The sequence below is a fragment of the Carassius auratus genome, chromosome 48, assembly GCF_003368295.1.
Source record: "Carassius auratus strain Wakin chromosome 48, ASM336829v1, whole genome shotgun sequence".
Classification (NCBI taxonomy): domain Eukaryota; kingdom Metazoa; phylum Chordata; class Actinopteri; order Cypriniformes; family Cyprinidae; genus Carassius; species Carassius auratus.
Window position 1 is genome coordinate 10,057,498 of NC_039290.1, and position 23,430 is coordinate 10,080,927.

The 23,430-nt window shown below is 34.8% G+C and overlaps 1 protein-coding gene and 1 long non-coding RNA gene across 2 annotated transcripts; one reads left to right on the forward strand and one right to left on the reverse strand.

Moving 5' to 3' along the window:
* Window positions 1-1,428: 1,428 nt before the first annotated feature.
* Window positions 1,429-8,829, forward strand: LOC113065820 (sodium/bile acid cotransporter 7). Its single transcript, XM_026237350.1, has 12 exons — window positions 1,429-1,634; window positions 2,401-2,483; window positions 2,568-2,704; window positions 3,117-3,192; window positions 5,016-5,054; window positions 5,157-5,192; window positions 5,342-5,425; window positions 6,098-6,263; window positions 6,743-6,794; window positions 7,018-7,091; window positions 7,171-7,316; window positions 8,363-8,829. Exons 1-12 carry the CDS (start codon window positions 1,535-1,537, stop codon window positions 8,378-8,380), a joined length of 1,011 nt encoding a protein of 336 aa, XP_026093135.1. The 5' UTR covers window positions 1,429-1,534; the 3' UTR covers window positions 8,381-8,829.
* A 4,102-nt stretch (window positions 8,830-12,931) lies between these two features.
* On the reverse strand, window positions 12,932-14,674 carry LOC113065821 (uncharacterized). The gene is made up of 3 exons (XR_003279086.1): window positions 14,429-14,674; window positions 13,573-14,173; window positions 12,932-13,458 (listed from the first exon to the last, which is right to left on the reverse strand). It is a non-coding gene; the product is annotated as an uncharacterized LOC113065821 (long non-coding RNA).
* Between the last annotated feature and the right edge of the window lie 8,756 nt (window positions 14,675-23,430).

Genomic DNA, 23,430 nt, shown 5'->3' on the forward strand with positions numbered 1-23,430 from the left:
CAGCAGCAGAACTTCTCTCATCTAACACACCAGAATCAGCTCCTCACTTCATCATAGGGACTTCCAGATCTGAAGAGGGTCAGAAAAGGTGAAGAGTAACTTAATAACCAGCTGCACCCATCGTTAGTTATCTTACTTAGATCTTCCATCCCACCTTCATTTTTGGGATTTTCTCGTTTGTTGTAAATCCCCTGCTAAACACCTCCATGAAGATTATATGTGACATTTATGTGATGAAAAACATTCTCCTGTAGTGTATTGTTTATGCTGGGCTCTGGACGATATATACCCCTAAATCCAGAGAAGGGAATTAACTTCTTAAATCAAATCGAGCATGCAGAACTCCAATGCAACATGTGGTATCAGTTTATTGGCACAACTTTGTTTCAGAATGAGGATAATACACTGTGTTTAAACTCTATCCTAATTTTCATATTTTCCTAAAATGCAGCAAACGGGTATATAGAGATGGACACTGACTCTATAAATTTGCCTCTCTCTGTCGAGGAGACCGGACCAGAACTAATCCAGAGTTCAGTCACGGAGGATGATGAGGATGATGAAGAGGAGCAGCTTGAGGGGTCAAGAAGATAAAACGATGTGCTGGACACATTGTTTCTGTGAAAACTTATTAAAACTATGATTGCTAAATGAAATTTAATTCTTTTATTTTTTACATATCTATCTTTAGATCTGTTTGCTCATCTCTAAATTAATGATTATAAGACGTTTCCTATCAGATGTCAAATAAATGTTTAGAAGATGTCTTTAAGATGTTTATGACTTGTAAAACTGATATCTTAAAGATGACTATCAGATGTTTGCACACAGCAATAGCTTTCAGGATGAAGAGATCTTTAACAGACATCTTGAAGACATACCGCTATCTGGGAAAGTATTTGTTTTTCATTTAATCATTAAATCGATTAAAAAGCTTCAGAAAACGCCGAACTTATATGTTGTTAAATTATTGAAATATAAACTTGAAATCTCAAGGGAGGGAAATTGATCAAACAGTCTGACTAACAACAACAAAAAAAGTTTCACTTTGTACTATAATGGTTTATTTTAAACCAAAGAGCGACTAAGAGCAAGTCAACACAAAAAAATAATGTATGGGTGCTTTATGTATTTTATGAGTTATGCATTTCCATACGGTGTGCGCTCTGATATCAGTCATTACGGTGTGTTTAATATTCATAAGCATTTGCTTATCAATATTAATTACAATTGTTGATGATTCTAAAGTGATTGATTTTTAAACGCCTGAGTAGTTAATATTCATGAGCGTAGCATGGTTATATATGGAAACCTCAAATCTCAGATGCTGTAAGCGAGGAGCTTCCTAACACAGGGGGCGGGGCCTTTATTAGCTGAACCGTATTAATATTCATGAAGCTCTACTAGTAGTAGTACGTTCGTGTTGTCACAAAGCGCGTGCGCGCTGACTCCGGTCGTTACGGTATCGCAGATGTGTCCGGAAGAGAGCAGCTCGACGGGTCGGTTTTGGATGCTTTGGTCGGTTTGAGGGGCGATGGGTCTGATCGCTCGCGCCCGTAAAGAATGGTTTATCATCGGTATAGTGCTCGTCATCACGTGCGCCAAGCTCGCGCCGTCCGTGGGAGTGAAAGGAGGTGAGAATCAGCGGATACATTTCTGGGCAGCTAAAGTCTATAAAAACTTTAAAATCAGTCAATGCACAGGCAGTAAACATTATGGTCTGATTAACATTCGGAAATGATCAGGATGTGCACGAATATGACTGAACAAGGGAGTGATCAATGATTATTACATGTGCACTGATATAAAGTGTTAGTAGTTTGTTATGCGAGATGGTGTGAGATGTCTCAATCTAAATGCATGAGTTCATGATAAGAGTTGATCTGAATATGATCACGCAGTCAGTGTTTAATCGCTGTCATTGGTGTGACAGGAGGTTGATGGGTGTTTTAACTCTAGCTGTCATTTTTGTGACACGTTGCAACACCCGGATCTGAATAATCCTGTTCGGAGAGACTCTAAAACCTTTTTTTTTTAGAGTCAGTTTTTCCTTTTTATATATACGGGTAAACATTAAGTATTGTCTCATTGAAAAATAGTTTGATAGTTTAAAACGCCTTGAAGTTTGAAGGTTATTTAGTCATAACTAGATAGATTTATAAAACATTATTTTGAGGGTACCATGATGTAAATGTGTATAATATGATACTGAATAACTACTGTGTTTATATACTATCGTATTTATATTATATACCTATGAGAAATTGAAGAAAATCACACTTAACTGGCCAAATTGCAATGCTATTGCGCTAGTGCCATTATCTTAGTGTCCCACATTTTATGTTTGTAATACCTCATGCTATTATTTGGCCATGATCAATAAAGTATGTTTTCTTTAAGGTCCTCTTCGGCCGGAGATCACCATCACCTATGTTGCAGTATCTGTTATTTTCTTTAACAGTGGCTTGTCTTTGAAAACAGAGGTATGATGGCGCCTGTTTGGTTTTTGATTTTATAGATTTTTAAAAGATAAATAAAAAAGAATGTCTGTTTTGCTCTGTTTTCAGGAACTTGCAAGTGCATTAATGCATGTAAAGTTGCATTTCTTCGTCCAGACATTCACGCTAGTATTTTTTCCCATCGCTGTTTGGCTCCTTCTCAAAGTTCTGGTCCTAACGGCGATCAACGAATGGCTTCTCAGAGGGTGAGTGCATGTATTTCAGTCATTTTCTTGTACACAGTCACCCTCTCTACGTGTTCGCCGCTCTGCTGAATGGAGTCTCTGTCGGTAGGTTTGCGCTGAGTGTAACTGGATCTCAGAGGTCTTCGGTGTTGGCGCTTTTGGTTATTTTCCTGCAAGAGAGTCATTGTGTTCACCTGCAACCTCCACACGTCCTTTCACAAGCAGAAAAAACTTTCATGTTTTTATAACATTTCAGATTTTGAGTCACTACAGCTACGACCATTAGCTGAAATATCCTGAAATAACTCAGGTTAATTATAGTAGAGAGTTGATTGCTCTTCGCTGGAAATACAGTGGGAAACAGTGAAACAAATGCAATTTAAATGCAAAGTTATATATTATTATTTTCAACTTTTCTCTCTCTCTCTCTCAGGTTGCAGACGGTTGCTTGTATGCCTCCTCCTGTTTCCTCTGCTGTCATCCTAACTAAAGCTGTAGGAGGAAATGAGGTAAATAATGATACATCATAAAACCTTTACAAGCAGACCTCATTATAAAATCATGATAATTTGTATAAACTATCGGAAAAAGAATAACTTTCCAGCAGAACAATAACAGAATTTAGTGTATTGTATAATAAATAAAACATTCAGCACAACGACATTACAAACACATTTGTCTCAGTTTTAAAATTACATTCCATCACAACAAACATGACTTTACAAACAATCACATTCTAATGCAGCAATAACAACTTTACAAACAATCACATTCCATTACAGCAATCACATCTTTACAAACAATCACTTTCCAGTACAGCAATCAAAACTTTACAAACAATCACATTCCATTACAGAAACCACAACTTTACAATCACATTCCAATACAGCAATCACAACTTTACAATCACATTCCATTACAGCAATCATATCTTTACAATCCCATTCCAATACAGCAATCACAACTTTACAAACAATCACATTCCATTACAGTAATCATATCTTTACAATCACATTCCAATACAGCAATCACAACTTTACAATCACATTCCATTACAGCAATCATATCTTTACAATCACATTCCATTACAGCAATCACATCTTTACAATCACATTCCAATACAGCAATCACAACTTTACAATCACATTCCATTACAGCAATCATATCTTTACAATCCCATTCCAATACAACAATCACAACTTTACAATCACACTTCATTACAGCAACCACAACTTTACAAACAATCACATTCCATTACAGCAATCACATCTTTACAATCACATTTCATTAAATCAATCACAACTTTACAAACACATTAATCTCAAAATTCCAATCAAATTCCATCACAACAATGATAACTTTACAAATAATCATTCCACCACAACTTTACAATCACATTCATCACAACAATCACAACTTTACAAACACATTCATCTCAATTTTACCATCATTATTCCATCACAGCTTTACAAACAATCACATTCCATCACAAGAGTCACAATTTTACAAACACATTCATAAAAAAAATCACAAACACATTTCATGAAAACAATCACAACTTTACAAATACATTCCCCTTTATGGGTAACTACTTTACAAAAGCACTCAATCACAATTATCACAACTTTGCAAATGCATTTCATCACAATGATCATATGTTTACAAGTTTGCACCTACTGTAACATTACAAAACACTCAATCAGAACAATCAAAACTTTAAAAACACATCACAATTTTACAAACACAATTCACCACAACAGTTAAAACTTTACAAATACATTCCTCCATATGGTTAACGAAAACACTCGATCACAACTTTACAAATGCATTTCATCACAATGATCATACTTGCATGTTTCCACCTACTGCAACTTATAAAAAACACACTCCATCACAATAATCACAGCTTTACAAATACATTCCTCCATGTAAGTAACAACAAAAATTGATGTCATCAAAACTTTACAAACAGATCTCACTACAAAATCATGATAACTATTATTATCACACTTTGTTATAGAAATCATTACTTTACAACAGCACAATTACAACATTTGGTGTATAATAAGAAGTGAAACCCTAGAATTTACACAATCAACCCAGCTTTCTTCCATCACAACTTAAAAAAACTCTTAATCATTACAATCATAACTTTACAAATACATTCCACCGTAAGCATAACATGTTTCAAAAACACTCAATCACAACGATCACATCTTTACATATGTATTTCAATCACACTTTGTTACACAAATCATAACTTTACAACCATTATAATATACAGTATATTTTTGATGTATTCAATGTATATATGTATTTAATTTTTTTTCAGGCTGCAGCCATTTTCAATTCTGCATTTGGGAGCTTTCTGGTAAGTCTGATAATACCGAGAGATAAAAAAAGGGGGGGGGGGAACAAAAAAGCTAAGAAATGAAATCATAATGTGAGACCCATTTCTATGTCCGGTCTACAGGGGATTGTGTTCACTCCTCTTCTGCTGCTGGTGTTTGTGAGTATAATTCCTCTTTTATTTGTTATATGTCTCTTCATTGTGAATGTGCTGAACAATACGAACAGTTGTATGGGTGTGTTCTGTGTATTTTTGTTCTGCAGTTGACTGTATAATTTTTTCTCATTGTATTGTTTGTGTGTTTATAGCTGGGCTCCTCTTCTTCTGTCCCGTTTACATCCATTTTCTCGCAGCTGTTCATGACGGTGGTCGTCCCGCTCATAGTTGGACAGGTGAGTGTGTTTGTTGTTGGAATAAATTAAAGCAATAAGCCCCAATAATCGTGCCTAAAACTCCCTTAGCTGTTATAAATTGACTGTAAACCACGGCTTCACAGGGGTTATTGCTTTTATAAAACGGTTAATCCATATACGTATATATAAAACAGAGCAAATAAAGTGTAACGATATTAATAAAAACAGTATTCTTCCACCAAACAATGAAATTCCTCATTATCAGGTGTGGTTCCAACAAAGTGGTTGCCGAGCAACACACAAATGTAAACAAAGGTGTGTGTTTGTAGAGTAATTTACAACAGCTTCGAACGTGGCTCAACCAATCAGAATCAAGGAGCAGAACATTCCGTTTTATAATATGCTCTAAATGTGTTTTGATGTTCAGATTATTTCACACAACCTAACAAATGTCAACAAGACAGTAGTAAAATCACTTCTTATCCTCAATTAAGATAAGATGATTTTGACTAATCTATGACACAGATTGACTGCTTCCCAGAAACAATAAATAAAGTGCAATAGGAAAATCTAGAATTTGAGAAAAATCTATTCATGGATGAATAAAAATCTAAAAAAGGCATATAGTGCCTGTAAGGGGAAGGATTAGGAGTTTCGGTCTTGAAATGATTCAACAGCAGGAGTTAATATGAAGATGTTTTGTGCATGTAGGTGTGCAGGAGGTTCCTGAGGGAGTTTCTGGACCGCCGAAAGCCTCCGTTCGGGACGGTGAGCAGCGTCGTTCTGCTCATGATCATCTACACCACCTTCTGCGACACCTTCTCTAACACCAACATAGAGCTGGACCATCTGAGTCTGCTCATCGTCGTCTTCATCAGTGAGTGTGTTGTGTTCGGTGAAAGAGACATTTGACTGTATCTGCTGTAAGACTGTGAAGATATCTGTGACCCTGGAGCACAAAACCAGTCTTGAGTCTCTGGGTTATATTTTGTAGCAATAGCTAAAAATACTTTGCATGGGTCAAAATGATCGATTTATGCCAGAAATCATTAGGATATTAAGTAAAGAGCGTGTTCTATGAAGATATTTTGTAAATTTCCTATTGTAAATAAATCAAAACTTGATTTTTGATTAGTAATATGCATTGCTAAGAATTCATTTGCTGATTTTCTCAGTATTTAGATTTTTTTGCACCCTCAGAAATAGTTGCATTTCGGCCAAATATTTTCAGATCCTAACAAACCAGACATCAATGGAAAGATTATTTATTCAGCTAGTTTAAGACCCTCAATCTTTTATAACTGGTTTTATGCTTCTGGGTCGTGTATCGCTAACATTAATTTTTTCCATTTTCAGTATTTTCCATTCAGTTGAGCTTCATGGCCCTGATATTTTTCTTGTCTACGAGGTGAGAAACATATGTTCGCAAAAACACGTTTGTTTTCTGTCATAGCGGGTCTTTCCTTGACATCTGCTGATTTAGACATTATTAGTTAGTTTTTAAGGTTTTCCTTTAATTTTGTCCATGTTTGTTCCTCACAATGTTGACGAAGCCTGATCCAGTAACTCTTTGATGTGTGACACCACATAACGTGTGTTCATCTGTCTCAATGCATGTGTGATGTTTGCAGGAAATCCTCTGGTTTCACTGCGGCCGATTCGGTAGCCATCATGTTTTGTGCGACTCATAAATCCCTCACTTTAGGTAAAACACACGCATCTGTCTGGATAAAGCAAATATGAAGCATTGCTCAAAAACTCATGTTTGCTGTGTGTTTCTGTAGGTATTCCCATGCTGAAGATCGTGTTTGAAGGTTACGAGCATCTGTCTCTGATATCAGTGCCTCTGTTGATCTATCATCCCGCTCAGATCCTGCTGGGAAGCATCTTACTGCCCTCCATTAAAACATGGATGAGCGGCAGACAGAAGGTAGTGCACGCAGCAATTTGACCAAAACCAATGAAAGTGTATAGTAAAAGCATGTACGTGCTGTGAAATATAAAGTTTGAAATAGGATATAAAGATGCAAAGTTGTTTTTGTGAATGAAGTACATTTTTTTTACTATATCTGAACTCAAGGCCTAAAGAAAATATGATGCATTGATATACATATAGGGAATTTTTATTAAATAGGTCTCTTACAGGAACTATTTTTCAGATTTAAATTCTATGCACAATTTTTTCACTTTATTCTTTCACTGAGCTCAGTTTGGGTCAATGCATTTCATACAGTTTTCTTTTTCTCTAATTTAAATCACTAAAATGTTTTCATCTGCTTGCCCCTAAAATAATTACTAGAAGTTCACCTGAAATTTATAAATTAATATTTAACAACACATTTGCCTGTTTTTAGTTCTCTAATGTTTATTAATAGTCACATAACATACAGGTAAACAAATAAAACTGTTGAAAATGCATGTGTACATATTTTCATATTTATATATGATGCATATTATATATAAAAAATAATATAAATTATATATATGATTTACAAGTGTGTAAAATGTGTGTGTGTGTGTCTGTGTTCATGTATACATAAATACACAGTACACACACAAACTTATTTTGGATGCAATTTCGATTTGACAGCATTAATATATATATATATATATATATATATATGTATATGTGTGTGTATATGTATATATGTGCATGTATATGTATGTATGTAACATTTTAGTTTTACAGATTTAATCAATTAATTACAGTTTTTAATAAATGTATTCCTATTCTCTATTTTTATTATTTAAGATAAATCCTTTTTTATCCTGTTTTTTTGTTGTTGTTGTTGGATCCTGATCATATTTTCAGCCTAAATGATGATAATTTTGTGAATTTACCAAAAAAATACATTAAGGCAGTGTGAATGAGGTTGAAAGCGTCATATCTAGAATCAAAGAAATGGGTCAAATGGGCAAAAAAAGGGGCTCAAAGTTAATCTGGTTCTGTTTTAACTCTATATTTACTCCCTTCAGACTCTAATACCTGTATGAACTACACTGTCGACTGGAAGCTGTGAAACACGTGGCTGAGCCAGAATCAACGAGACCAAACCAGACGAGACAAACGCCGATCAGGTGGAGATCAAGTGCCTTAACACGACCCCGGGACCTCAGACGATTCCATGAGCTTTTTTAAACCCAGACATGAATGTATATTTTTATTTTTATATGAAGTGTAAAATCTTTTCTTACTTCAATGGCACTCAGACTTTGTCAGATGGATTTATTTTTGTTTTTTTTTAGATGAACTCCACAGGCTTTGTTCATGTTGCTTCTGGGATTTTTACAGCGGTGAAAACTGATATGTGTGATTGCACTGCTAATATCAACGATGAGAGAGTTTTTGACTCGATGTTTGTTCATTTTGATGCAGTAAAAGGTCACCATTTGACGTGTTATGTTACTGAAGACAATAAAGATTGTCAGAAATTCTGTCTAAATGAGGTTTCGTGTGCAAACTCTTTCTGATCACGTGTTTGGTCAAACAATTGTGACTTTGACCACAAACACAACACTTTTGAAGTTTTGACTTTTTTTAATTAAATACAGATTTAATATTTAGTTAAACCCTGATTTATTGTGTTCAACATTTTCTGTTGTCTCTTATTTGTGGTTTAATCTGAGCTTTCAAACTAGTATTCAGACTGAAACGAATTATCTGTAGTTATTAAACACAATCTAAGGCAAAAGCTTTCTGCTTTTTGTCGTCAAATCTAAGCAGGTTTAATACAGTGCTGTGTTTAGATTTACTTCCATTCTGTTGTTTTATTGCATGTGAAGAATACACATAACGGTTGAACAGTATTATGGTTAAGCTTAAAATGCGGTTTTACAGATTGTAGTATGACCTTTATGATATCTTTTTCGGTTAGATTTCATGATTTAAAACAAATATATATATTAAATGGCAGAAACGGGCTTCCATTTCCATTTGCTAGGATGTTCTGGGTGGTTACTAGGATGTTTTATGTTGTTAGCTTGTCCTAACCAGAAAGTTTGCAAGTGCGTGACTGTTTCGTGAACTAACGTCCAAATAATTTCAAAAATAATATATGCATTCGGCATATTTACACTGTTATTCAGGGCGACCTGAAGTGTATTCAAATTTGACATTTATTGCAATACTCTTACTATTTTTAAAGTTATATATAATAGTTATAGTTATAATAAAACTATTACTACTTTATATATAATATAAATTCTATTCTAAAATCAGACAGTTACTTGCAGAAAGAAATGGTAAAATATTATGTCCTTAAAACCAATAAAACAAGAAAAAAATATTTTTTTTTATATAAAAATGATTTTACTCAGTGTATAAACATAAGCAATTTATAAACAATGTTACATTACCAATCTAATTTTAGTTTCTAGAATTGTTGCAGTTATTGTTGTATTAGCTAAAATTTGTAAAAAAAAAAAAAAAAACACTGCCAAAAGTGTATATGTTTTGAATTTATATTATTGAATAACTATTAAATTGTATGAATAGATATGAATTATATTCATATGATGTATTCAGGTGACCACTGACCACTCTCTGGTCCAGGATGTGCAAAAGCTGCTGATCCAGGATCCACCACAAACACACACACACACACACGCAGACAGACACACACACACTTGTTTTTCTCACATAATGGGGTCCACTGTTTTTTGCCAAATTGTGGGGTCCACCCTTTCTAGTGGATCTATGCACTTATAAAAAATCAAGTAAGATAATGAATACTTCTTAATAAAAAATGTCACTTCAAATGTTGCAAAATCCAAACAAAACTTGTGGGGTTCTGGTTTAAACATTTAGCACTTTGTGAGGTCCGCTTTCACAGATACACATACATTTCTAGTTTTTACATCTTAGCAGGGACAAAATTACTAATGGGAAACCATTTACATTGTTTTGCTTTTAATATAATATGAAACAATTAGGGATGCACCGATATCGGTATCGGGCCGATACTGAGCTCCTGTACTCGTACTCGCTAAATGCTCCGATACCAAACACTGAGATCACACAGCATATGATAAGAGCCATATTCAGACAAAGAAACACTGAAAACAGAACAACAGACAGCAGAATGGAGTTATTAGAGATTAAAGTTGTCTACGTGGTTTATTTAAACAATTAATAGAACAAAAAAATTCAGTATTAATGCCTGTATAACATTGTCAAGTCTCTCAAGTTCTGGTCAGATTTTATTACACTCTTCTAAACTGCAGAGAATAAACTGTTATTCGCTTGTTAAGTCTGACGTCACGTAGCAGTGCTTCCGTGTCCAAACGCTCTATCAGTTACAAAACAACAAAAGGTGCGAATATAAACTCACAATGCGATAGAATTGAAGGTATTCGAATGAATTTTGGTTTGACTGTACATATTTAATCAATTAAGTTAACCAGCCAAATTTATATATACTCTTTTGGTTTCTGTACATAATATTTAAAAATTGTATTAATGCAATTAAAAAAATATATATCATTATCGGTAACTGGTATCGGCAAGTACCAGAAATAAAAGTATCGGTATCGGGAGAGTACTGGAAAAAGTGGTATCAGTGCATCCCTAAAAATAATAAAAATATAAACCTGTATATTTCATAATTCATATCCTATAAATGAATCGGTTCACAAACCTATTAGGTTAGTTAGAATTAAAATAAAAAAGATCTGAACAAAATATCATGAAGTAAAAGACATGGCAATGACATCTAAAAAGAAAAAAAATACCTCGAGCTCAACAGTTCTTGAACCCTGAGTCTTTTCTAAATCAATGGCCCCCCCAAAATACAGTCTCACCTGAACTACTTCAGCCTACACAACACTTACTGAACTTTGTCTGCACTGTACTGATAATGGAGTGGACTCCACTAATGTTTCTGCAGGGATCTGGCGGGTCCCTGGTTCGTTTTCTCCATTTCTACTCCAGTGTTGTGTTCTTAGCCAAACAGATATTACTTGTTTAAGAGGGCCTAAAATATCATTAATTCCTTCAAAATAGCACTGCAGAAATAATGACTTTTTTGTTTCAACCTTTTTCTTTCTGGTGGATGATGCGAGTAATATTTTACACACACACACACTAAAAACAACAACAACAAATGTCCTCAATGAGCATGTATTTGGTAATACACAATGAGCAGTTCCATACAAAAAGACATTTGCATGGGTCTACAATGTTTTCTCTTTTAAATTGTAAGATAGAGAGAATTTTAAAAGGTTAGTTCACCTAAAAATGAACATTGTCAGTTACTCACACTCAACACATTCTAAAACCATAAGACATTTATTTATCTTCAGAATACAAATGATGATGTTTAAATGAAACCTGACAGTGTTCAGTCTTTCCGTTGAAAAACTGTTCATTCTAATCTTTAAAGCTTCAAAACATGCATAAAGTAGAAGATATCCACATGACTCCAGAGGTTTAATCCCAATGTTAAGGAATATTGTGAATTCTCTTGTTATGGTCCTGGAATAAAAGCTTATTTAAATGAAGTAAAGATATTTTGTCATAGACCTTTTTAGCACATACAAAGCATTCACATCACTTTATAATATTGGGATTAAACCACAGTAATTACTTCAATGTTGAATAATTGTGAAAGTTTAGGATGGACTGATTTTGAGCAGAGGGACAGAAATCTCTAAGGTTTCACTTAAAATATCTTCATTTGTGTTTTGACGATGTACAAATTTCTTATGGGTTTGAATGACTAAAGAAAGTTTATTAAAAATAAAAAATAAAACATTTTTGGGTGAACTAAACCTTGAAGAGGAGTTATTCAACTTAAATTGGGAAACTAGTGTATTAAAAAAAAAAAAATGCGCACAGACTGAAGTAGTTTAAGTCTTTGGTTCTTTTATGATGATTTTGGCTCACATTTAACAATATGGTGACATGCCTATCAGCAAATCAACTCAAATCACCAGCAAAGGTTTCCTGAGCCAACAAAATGGTCTCTCAGTTTGGTTCACTAGGCTACACAATCATGAGGAAGACTGCTGATCTGACAGATGTCCAGAAGACAATCATTGACACCCTTCACAAGGAAGATAAACCACAAACATTCATTGCCAAAGAAGCTGGCTGTTCACAGAGTGCTGTATCTAAGCATGTTAACAGAAAGTTGAGTGGAAGGAAACAGTGTAGAAGAAAAAGATGCTCAACCAACTGAGAAAACCACAGCCTTATGAGGATTGTCAAGCAAAATCGATTCAAGAATTTGAATGAAGGAATGGACTGAGGCTGGGGTCAAGGCATACAGAGGTGTCAAGGAATTTGGCTACAGTTGTTGTTTTCCTCTTGTTAATCCACTTCTGAACCACAGACAACATCAGAGGTGTCTTACCTGAGTTACGGAGAAGAACTGGACTGTTGCCCAGTGGTCCAAAGTCCTCTTTTCAGATGAGAGCAAGTTTGTGTTTCATTTGGAAACCAAGGTCCTAGAGTCTGGAGGAAGGGTGGAGAAGCTCACAGCCAAAGTTGCTTGAAGTCCAGTGTTAAGTTTCCACAGTCTGTGATGATTTGGGGTTCAATGTCATCTGCTGGTGTTGGTCCATTGTGTTTTTTGAAAACCAAAGTCACTGCAACCGTTTACATTTTTGGTTGAATTGGTGGGTTTGTGTTAAATATGAACCAAAATCACCACAATTAAAAGAACCAAAGACTTAAACTACTTCAGTGTGTACTAAATTCATGTAACACACATTTCACAATTTGAGTTGAATTACTGAAATAATTTAACTTTTCCACAACATTCTAATTTATTGAGAACCTGTAAGTCTTGATAAGAGTCTAATGTGAAATACATTAAGAATTTCAAAGACAATTAAGAATCATTAAGAACCTGTACTTGAACTACTGACTTTTGTATGGTATACTTTAAAACCTCCACAAACATGTAAAGTACTGTATCTGAGTGATACCCAATTGTTTCCAACTTTCCACTCCTCGTCTTCTTCCGAACAGCACTGCAGTGTGGAGTGGGAGGGTTGTCTTTAAAACAGTCCTCTTCTGCCTCTTCACGGTCAGAATAATACACTAAGGAAAACTCTTTTTCAGCAAATACCTACATTTAATTTGACAAAAGGAACAGATGAGGAGCTTATCATAGTAGGGCTGGAACTACACAAAGAGCTCAGTATGAACAGACTGTGATGAAGGGTCTACATTCAATCCTTACTTGTGTGATGGCAGCGTTGCCCTCCGCTCTGCCCTCATTGGACGAGTGAGGTACCCCTGGCGCTGTTCATTGGACGAGTGAGGTACTCCTGGCTGTTCATTGGACGAGTGAGGTACTCCTGGCTGTTCATTGGACGAGTGAGGTACTCCTGGCTGTTCATTGGACGAGTGAGGTACCCCTGGCGCTGTTCATTGGACGAGTGAGGTACTCCTGGCACTGTTCATTGGACGAGTGAGGTACTCCTGGCACTGTTCATTGGACGAGTGAGGTACTCCTGGCACTGTTCATTGGACGAGTGAGGTACCCCTGGCGCTGTTCATTGGACGAGTGAGGTACTCCTGGCACTGTTCATTGGACGAGTGAGGTACCCCTGGCGCTGTTCATTGGACGAGTGAGGTACCCCTGGCGCTGTTCATTGGACGAGTGAGGTACTCCTGGCACTGTTCATTGGACGAGTGAGGTACTCCTGGCACTGTTCATTGGACGAGTGAGGTACTCCTGGCACTGTTCATTGGACGAGTGAGGTACTCCTGGCTGTTCATTGGAAGAGTGAGGTACTCCTGGCACTGTTCATTGGATGAGTGAGGTACTCCTTTGGCTCCTGGAAATCAGAGCAGAAAGTTTTAAGCCATAGATCATAAATAAAATCAATCAGACAGAGAACCATACAAAAAAGCACAATTGTGGTTTGTTTTTTACTATTATTTTTTTCATTGTACAATTTGGAGACTTGTTGCTGTCGTTACACAGTCCAAGCATCCCATCTTTGGATGCATCAATACTAAACGGTATAAGAAAACTGCTCTTAAAACTTTATACTACAATATATATATATATATATAAAAAAAGTCAGCACCATTGTTGAGTTTTTCTCCTTAAAACTGTAGAGTATCACAGCACAATCACAAAAACATGATTTAAAACCTTCGATAAATTAATTGGCAACAGGAAGACATGTCACATAATAAATAAATAAATTTGTCTACACTGTAAATGCAGACAAACAGATAACGTGCATAGCAATAATCTTAGAATTTAAAAAAAAACGAACTCAAAGGAAACCGTATAAGTTAAACAATCGTTGATAAATCATTACATCATTAGCGAAAGTCGGTAAAAGTCTACACAAGCATTAAACAATTATCATTCCTTGCGATAAAAAAACGCTTCTTATGCGATCAGGCACATTATCAATCAGCAATCAACAGCCGACGTCATCAGTATCAGTATCAGCTGAAGTTAATGTTCTGTGACTAACATTCAGCAACTTAGCGATTAGGAAATATGTCCTATAGTAACCATCATGTTGCTGCGCTACAAAACATTAAGAACTTAAACAAAGCTACATCATGTAAAAAGTTTGAACAAAATTAAATAAACAAATCCATAAACGCACACTTACCTGTTGCTCACGTGACATTCCGTTTGTTCTTCCGGTCAAACACATGGAACTTCCGGTTTGAAACGCCGCACCACGGTCCTTGATAAAAAATAAATGCCCTAAAGGTTCCGGCTGTTAGCAACTAATGCAATCTGATTTAAAATGTGCTTCATTAAGCACCATTATGTTGATATGGGTAGGTACTGGCACGAAAATATAGCAAATGTACAGGCAAATAATAGAAACATAACTTTTGCTCAAATTAAGAGTTTATTTTCTTGATTCAGACCTTCAAACAAGTGAAATGATGGTCCCGTCAGCATCCAGAGACTGTTAAAGAATCGGGGATTAATATCAATATTAATGATATAATATGAAAATACATAATATATTAAATTAAAAATGTTATTTCAACATATATATTTAATTGATCAATTATTTAATAAACGAATATTTTATAAATATATGCATGACTTCATGATCTTTTGATTGTTTGACTACTTGAAAGAGAATATAGCAAAATATAACAATTTGTGTTTCATGCTAATTAAATTTCACATGCAAAAACACAAATACTCCACTTTTAATGTATGAAACCATGGTTAATTTTTTTAACGCATCTATAATTTATTTTTCTTTTCATTTGTTTGTTTATTTGACTGTACTGCCTTAATGGTTTGATGTTTTCTAGTGTTAATAAAAAAAAATCAGAAAAAAAATTTGCAAATCTGCTCCATAGCTCCGATCCAAGTTAAGTGATTCGCGGATCAGCTCCGAAGTCTCGATCCAAATGAGTCGCGAACCCGCTCCGAAGTCCCGATCCAAATGAGTCGCGAATCCGCTCCGAAGTCCCGATCCAAATGAGTCGCGAATCCGCTCCGAAGTCCCGATCCAAATGAGTCGCGAATCCGCTCCGAAGTCCCGATCCAAATGAGTCGCGAATCCGCTCCGAAGTCCCGATCCAAATGAGTCGCGAATCCGCTCCGAAGTCCCGATCCAAATGACCGATCCGAATGTTTCGCGAATCCGCTCCGAAGTCCCGAAACGAATCAAATGATTCTTTTAACTAGTGAATCATTTTGCGTCGCAATAGTTTAACTGAATCAGAGTTTCGTGTTTTTTTTATTAATTACAAATGAAATTTGAAAACGCATGGCTCTTTTGATCTGGTTTTTGCCAGTGAATCAAGTTCGAGTTTGAATCAATCGGTTCCAGTGTAAATGACTCACTAAGTTAAATCGGTTCTTTCTCGTCTTCAGTCATGTTTACACGACAATCTCAGCTCAACCACTGGCTCACCTTATTAAATAATAAAATTATGTAATCTTTTCATTTCTCTATTTTGTTTAGTTTAATTTGAAGTAGCTACTAAAATAACTAAATATAAAACATAATATAGACATTAATAAAATAAAATGAATAAAAACAACTAAATGAATTGAAATTAATATATTAAAGTGAAAATATACAAATAAAACTAATTTAAAATATTACTAAACACATACACACTATAAATATATATATTTTTATATGACCCTTAAAAATTATTATTATGGCTTATAGATGATCATAAATGATTATACACCAAAGATTTACCAAGGTGCATGTTTGAGCTACAAAACACTTATTAAGGTATATGGTGTTGGCAAAGTAAATATTATATAAATAATACACACACACACACACACACACACACATATATATATATAAACAGAGACTAAGAAAGGGACTTTATCCATTTGAGAAACTACAAATGAAGTGATGTGAAGTGAAGTTGAAGTGAAGTGACATTCAGCCAAGTATGGTGACCCATACTCAGAATTTGTGCTCTGCTATGCTTGAATGCAGCTACACGTCTACAGTTGATGACACACTTACAATGACGTCCAAAACACAAACACATCATCCTAAACCCTCTCCCTCTACATGGACGTGATTTTAGAGTAAAATATGTAAAATATCCCCGGAGTCGTGATGCCCTTCATGTCAGCATCCAGAGATGTTAAAGAATCAGGGATTAATATCAACATTAATAATATAATATGAAAATACATGATATATTAAATAACAAATGTTATGTCAACATATATATTTAATTGATTCATTATTTAATAAACTAATATTTTATAAATATATGCATGACTTTAGAATTTGAAAATAAATATTTTATAAAAAAATAATGCTAACAACATATTTTGATTGTCTACTTGAAAGAGAGTATAGCAAAATATAACAATTTGTGTTTCATGCTAATTAAATTTCACATGTACAATCACAAATACTCCACTTTTAATACATGAAACCATGGTTTATTTTCTTAAGGTATCTATAATTTATTTTTCTTTTCATTTGTTTGTTTAATTAACTGTACTGCCTTAATGGTTTGATGTTTTCTAGTGTTTATTAAAAAAAATCAGAAAAGAAATTCGCAAATCTGCTCCAAAGCTCCTATTAAAGTCAAATGATTCGCGGATCAGCTCCAAAGTCCCGATCCGAATCAAATGATTCGTGAATCTACTCCAAAGTCCCGATCCGAATGAGTCGCGAATCCGCTCCGAAGTCCCGATCCGAATGAGTGGCAAATCCGCTCCGAAGTCCCGATCCAAATAAGTCGCGAATCCGCTCCGAAGTCCCGATCCAAATGAGTGGCGAATACGCTCCGAAGTCCCGATCCAAATGATTCGCGAATCCGCTCCGAAGTCCCGAAACGAATCAAATGAGTCGCAGATCCGATGTGAGCGCTTCAAACTTGTGAATCATTTTGCGACGCAATAGTTTAACTAAATCAGAGTTTCGTGTTTGTTTTTTAATTCATTGAAAATAAAATTTGAAAACGAATGGCTGTTTTGATCTGTTTTTTTGCCAGTGAATCGAGTTCGAGTTTGAATCAATCGGCTCCAGGGCAAATGACTCACTAAGTAAAATCGGTTCGTTCTCGTCTTCAGTCATGTTTACACGACACTCTCAGCTCAACCGCTGGCTCAACTTATTACATAATAAAATTATGTAATCTTTTCATTTCTCTATTTTGTTTAGTTTAATTTGAAGTACTAAAATAACTAAATATAAAACATAATATAGACATTAAAAAACTAAAATGAATAAAAACAACTAAATGAATTGAAATTAATATATTAAAGTGAAAATATAAAATATACAAATAAAACTAATTTAAAATATTACTAAACACATATACACTATAAATATATATATTTTTATATGACCCTTAAAAATTATTATTATGGCTTATAGATGATCATAAATGATTATACACCAAATATTTACCAAGGTGCATGTTTGAGCTACAAAACACTTATTAAGGTATATGGTGTTGGCAAAGTAAATATTATATAAAAAATACACACACACACACAGACACACACACCTATAGTGACAGTACAACATCAGTACAAACACACACACACACACACACACACACACACAAACATGCACGCACGCACACGGACACACACACACACACACACACACATATACATATATATATATATATATATATATATATATATATATATAAATGAGAGATACAAACAGAGACTCACAGAAAGGGACTTTATCCATTTGAGAAACTACAAATCATTGGAAACTTACAAGAAACATCATAACCAATGGATGCTTGGATGCAGCTACACATTTACAGTTGAAGTCATACTTACAATGACGTCCAAAACACAAACACATCATCCTAAACCCTCTCCCTCTACATGGACGTGATTTTAGAGTAATAAATGTAAAATATCCCCGGAGTCGTGATGCCCTTCCCGTCAGCATCCAGATATGTTAAAGAATCAGGGATTAATATCAACATTAATAATATAATATGAAAATACATGATATATTAAATAACAAATGTTATGTCAACATATATATTTAATTGATTCATTATTTAATAAACTAATATTTTATAAATATATGCATGACTTCAGAATTTGAAAATAAATATTTTATAAAAAAAATAATGCTAACAACATATTTTGATTGTCTACTTGAAAGAGAATATAGCAAAATATAACAATTTGTGTTTCATGCTAATTAAATTTCACATGCAGAATCACAAATAATACACTTTTAATACATGAAACCATGGTTTATTTTCTTAAGGCATCTATAATTTATTTTTCTTTTCATTTGTTTGTTTAATTAACTGTACTGCCTTAATGGTTTGATGTTTTCTAGTGTTTATTAAAAAAAATCTGAAAAGAAATTCGCAAATCTGCTCCAAAGCTCCTATTAAAGTCAAATGATTCGCGGATCAGCTCCGAAGTCCCGATCCGAATCAAATGATTCGTGAATGTACTCCGAAGTCCCGATCCGAATGAGTCGCGAATCCGCTCCGAAGTCCCGATCCGAATGAGTCGCGAATCCGCTCCGAAGTCCCGATCCAAATGAGTCGCGAATCCGCTCCGAAGTCCCGATCCAAATGAGTCGCGAATACGCTCCGAAGTGCCGATCCAAATGAGTCGCGAATCCGCTCCGAAGTCCCGATCCAAATGATTCGCGAATCCGCTCCGAAGTCCCGAAACGAATCAAAAGAGTCGCGGATCGGATCTGAGCGCTTCAAACTTGTGAATCATTTTGCGACGCAATAGTTTAACTAAATCAGAGTTTCGTGTTTGTTTTTTTAATTCATTAAAACTAAAATTTGAAAACGAATGGCTCTTTTGATCTGTTTTCTGCCAGTGAATCGAGTTCGAGTTTGAATCAATCGGTTCCAGGGTAAATGACTCACTAAGTTAAATCGGTTCTTTCTCGTCTTCAGTCATGTTTACACGACACTCTCAGCTCAACCGCTGGCTCAACTTATTACATAATAAAATTATGTAATCTTTTCATTTCTCTATTTTGTTTAGTTTAATTTGAAGTACTAAAATAACTAAATATAAAACATAATATAGACATTAAAAAAATAAAATGAATAAAAACAACTAAATGAATTGAAATTAATATATTAAAGTGAAAATATAAAATATATAAATAAAACTAATTTAAAATATTACTAAACACATACACACTATAAATATATATATTTTTATATGACCCTTAAAAATTATTAATATGGCTTATAGATGATCATAAATGATTATACACCAAAGATTTACCAAGGTGCATGTTTGAGCTACAAAACACTTATTAAGGTATATGGTGTTGGCAAAGTAAATATTATATAAATAATACACACACAAACACACACACACACACACACACACACACATATATATATATATATATATAAATGAGAGATACAAACAGAGACTCAGAGAAAGAGACTTTATCCATTTGAGAAACTACAAATGAAGTAAAGTGAAGTGAAGTGAAGTGAAGTGACATTCAGCCAAGTATGGTGACCCATACTCAGAATTTGTGCTCTGCATTTAACCTATCCGAAATGCACACACACAGAGCAGTGAACACACACACACACTGTGAGCACACACCCGGAGCAGTGGGCAGCCATTTATGCTGCGGCGCCCAGGGAGCAGTTGGGGGTTCGATGCCTTGCTCAAGGGCACCTAAGTCGTGGTATTGAAGGTCATTGAAATCATTGGAAACTTACAAGAAACATCATAACCAATGGATGCTTGGATGCAGCTACACATTTACAGTTGAAGACATACTTACAATGACGTCCAAAACACAAACACATCATCCTAAATCCTCTCCCTCTACATGGACGTGATTTTAGAGTAATAAATGTAAAATATCCCCGGAGTCGTGATGCCCTTCCCGTCAGCATCCAGAGATGTTAAAGAATCAGGGATTAATATCAACATTAATAATATAATATGAAAATACATGATATATTAAATAACAAATGTTATGTCAACATATATATTTAATTGATTCATTATTTAATAAACTAATATTTTATAAATATATGCATGACTTCAGAATTTGAAAATAAATATTTTATAAAAAAAAATAATGCTAACAACATATTTTGATTGTCTACTTGAAAGAGAATATAGCAAAATATAACAATTTGTGTTTCATGCTAATTAAATTTCACATGCAGGATCACAAATAATACACTTTTAATACATGAAACCATGGTTTATTTTCTTAAGGCATCTATAATTTATTTTTCTTTTCATTTGTTTGTTTAATTAACTGTACTGCCTTAATGGTTTGATGTTTTCTAGTGTTTATTAAAAAAAATCTGAAAAGAAATTCGCAAATCTGCTCCAAAGCTCCTATTAAAGTCAAATGATTCGCGGATCAGCTCCGAAGTCCCGATCCGAATCAAATGATTCGTGAATCTACTCCGAAGTCCCGATCCGAATGAGTCGCGAATCCGCTCCGAAGTCCCGATCCGAATGAGTCGCGAATCCGCTCCGAAGTCCCGATCCAAATAAGTCGCGAATCCGCTCCGAAGTGCCGATCCAAATGAGTCGCGAATCCGCTCCGAAGTCCCGAATCAAATGAGTCGCGGATCCGATCTGAGCGCTTCAAACTTGTGAATCATTTTGCGACGCAATAGTTTAACTAAATCAGATTTTCGTGTTTGTTTTTTTAATTCATTAAAAATAAAATTTGAAAACGAATGGCTCTTTTGATCTGTTTTTTTGCCAGTGAATCGAGTTCGAGTTTGAATCAATCGGTTCCAGGGTAAATGACTCACTAAGTTAAATCGGTTCTTTCTCGTCTTCAGTCATGTTTACACGACACTCTCAGCTCAACCGCTGGCTCACCTTATTACATAATAAAATTATGTAATCTTTTCATTTCTCTATTTTGTTTAGTTTAATTTGAAGTACTAAAATAACTAAATAGAAAACATAATATAGACATTAAAAAACTAAAATGAATAAAAACAACTAAATTAATTGAAATTAATATATTAAAGTGAAAACATAAAATATACAAATAAAACTAATTTAAAATGTTACTAAACACATAAACACTATACATATATTTTTTCATATGATCCTTAAAAATTATTATTATGGCTTATAGATGATCATAAATGATTATACGCCAAAGATTTACCAAGGTGCATGTTTGAGCTACAAAACACTTATTAAGGTATATGGTGTTGGCAAAGTAAATATTATATAAATAATACTCACACACCTAGTGACAGTACAACATCAGTACAAACACACAGACACGCGCGCACACACACACACCACCACCTAGTGATATCATTACTTACCTATAAGGCCCTAAATGGTTTAGCTCCTGCGTCCCTAACTAGCCTTCTACCATCCATTACAATCCATCACGCTCCCTAAGGTCACAAAACGCTGGACTTTTGGTCGTTCCTAGGATAGCAAAGTCCACTAAAGGAGGTAGAGCTTTCTCACATTTGTCTCCCAAACTCTGGAATAGCCTTCCTGATAATGTTCTGGGTTCAGACACACTCTCTCTGTTTAAATCTAGATTAAAAACGCATCTCTTTCACCAAGCATTCAAATAATGTATCTCTTAAATTGTGTGTGTAGTTGCATCTGATCAAATGTGCATTCTTATTCATTAGCTTGGGTTAAACTAATTTTACTTTGTTGGATCAGCAGCTATGCTAATGATGTCTCTATTTTGTTTCTATGTTTTTCCACGGGATACTAGGATTTACACAAGCTCCAGTCTGGATCCAGAACACCTGAGAAGAGATGATGCTGACCCTCAGAGGACCTCAGATGATGCTAACCCTGAATCAACAACAGAACTAACAATTATTGCTACAAGTGTGACTGCATCATATAATAATTATTAATGAATAATATTAATAATGTTCATCGTCTGGCTGACTATGTCTTGTATTAATTTTTCTAAAAATCCTGTCAAACGTGCACAAACTGACAGTCACCACTTATAAGCTACTACTAAATACTGTAGAAACATAATTTTCTGTAAAGTTGCTTTGTAACGATTTGTATTGTAAAAACACTATACAAATAAACTTGAATTGAATAGAATAGTGACAGTACAACATCAGTACACACACACACACACACACACACACACACAGACAGACCGACACACATAAAGACAGAGACACACACACACACACACACACACACACACAAAGACATCTAGTGACAATACAACATCAGTACAAACACACACAGATGCACACAAAGACACACACAGACAGATACAGACACAGACAGACACACACACACACAGAGACAGACGGACACCCCCCCCTCCCACACACACACACACACACACACACACACACACAGACACATGCACATATAAATGAGAAATACAAACAGAGACTCAGAGAAAGGGACTTTATCCATTTGAGAAGCTACAAATCATTGGAAACTTACAAGAAACATCATAACCAATGGATGCTTGGATGCAGCTACACATTTACAGTTGAAGACATACTTACAATGACGTCCAAAACACAAACACATCATCCTAAACCCTCTCCCTCTACATGGACGTGATTTTAGAGTAATAAATGTAAAATATCCCCGGAGTCGTGATGCCCTTCCCGTCAGCATCCA